General features: G+C 34.9%; 1 protein-coding gene across 1 annotated transcript; it reads right to left on the bottom strand.

The window, feature by feature from the left end:
* Window positions 1-3: 3 nt before the first annotated feature.
* LOC117106946 (dual specificity mitogen-activated protein kinase kinase 4-like) lies at window positions 4-1366 on the bottom strand (the record flags this gene model as incomplete). The annotated part of the gene is made up of 3 exons (XM_033248466.1): window positions 4-45; window positions 555-674; window positions 1211-1366. Coding segments are annotated over 3 exons (318 nt in total), but the record flags the coding sequence as incomplete, so codon positions are not given.
* Between the last annotated feature and the right edge of the window lie 314 nt (window positions 1367-1680).

A 1680-nucleotide genomic window follows, 5' to 3' on the forward strand; every position in this document is an offset into this window, starting at 1 on the left:
ATCCAATGAGGTATCCATAAGTTCCATACAAATCCAACAGTCACCCTAACAAACAAAACAAACTTAATAAAATTTGAATCACCTTTACGATGTTCCATTTTAGTGCCCTCTGTTAGTTCATTTCATTAGTTAGTTTCCAGTTCTATTTTATAGTAGTGATCGAAACATTTCTTTTTTATTATATTGTTTCTTATGAATTTCATCATTACATTAAAAAATATGGTGGAAATCAATTATGATGGTTTAAATAATAAATATTGTTCAGGATTAAAGCCCTGTCAAGACTAAAGTATCAAATTTCATTTGACAAAAAACTGTATGCCCATATATGGTCATGATGTGATGTCATAATGACAGGTCTGTGTATAGCGCTACTACATCAAAATCAAAGCGCTGAAGAAAAAAATAAATAACTAGTGAACATTCCAAGGAAACATGAGGCATTACTTAACTGTATAGGTTTAGTCAAGTCACATACTATCTTTTAAAATAACATTTGATAGACTGAACAGGGCTATGAGAATAAACAAGTATTTTCTGTGAATGTACTGAACCTCTTTAAAGAGAGCTCCAAAGAACTTGATAATATACGGGCATTCACTGCTCCTCTTCACCACGTCCAAGTCCATTAGCAGCTGTTTCTGGTCTTTTTCCTCTACTGTGGATCGGATTCTCTAAATGTTTTGGAAGAACCAACAAATTAATTAGTGTCTCATCATAATTGCAATAATATACAGGTCTCACTTTAATTAAAAACTCAAAAACAAACTTGCTATATTTGTACATTTACAACTTATCTAATAAAAAAAATTTGTTAATGTCCCCTAATTAACTATAACTGAAAACTGATTTCCAGTGGGGTCCTTCTGGTGGTGATTGGGCAGTACACTGGGAGACAATCGCCTACTGTTATCTGAATAGTGTACTGCATTCTTACACATGCACATGGGCCATAATACACATGGGACCAACAGTTTAAACTTCTCATCCAAAGCCCTCCAGCAGAAACACAAGGAGGGTAGCAATGGGAATTGAACCGGGAACCTAGAGATCTCCACATTTCTGCACACACACAGTGGCTACCACAAGTTTAGCTGACTGAGCTAAGCTGCTCTCTAAAGCAAAAAGACTAGGACCCCAACAGCCCATCTTAACAAGCAAGGCACTGTACAAGTCCAATATGTGGATTTGAGGCGAGATTAGCTTTTACCTTAACAGCCATCAGTGTATCACTTGGAATGTGTATCATCTTGTTTACAGATCCATAATTGCCTCGACCTATTTCTCCTTTATCTTTCAAATCATGAGCAGTAAAATCGTAACACTGCAAAACATAAGAAATATAAATATTCACAACTGAACACTTCTTATATACAATATCTCATTTCCAGACACAAAATGTTCCATAACCAGGCTCCACTAGAAACTGACATATAAATACACTACCAAAATAATTAAGTAAAGGGCTACAGAAATCACAAGAATTCCAATTGAAAATTATAGTACAACACACGCTATGGTATTGTTTTATATTCCACTGTGAAAAAACCCTTCTCGCCCATGACTCGTCGTTATGCCACAGAACAAATGTCAAACTTCACAAATGCAGGTTACAATAAGATTATAGACTGTTTTTCAGAGGAGGGTGGAAAAAATTAAATAAAATTCTGTATTCTTATT

This window comes from Anneissia japonica, unplaced genomic scaffold (genome assembly GCF_011630105.1).
Source record: "Anneissia japonica isolate Jap-2015-1 unplaced genomic scaffold, ASM1163010v1 scaffold74572_len1756_cov196, whole genome shotgun sequence".
NCBI lineage: Eukaryota > Metazoa > Echinodermata > Crinoidea > Comatulida > Comatulidae > Anneissia > Anneissia japonica.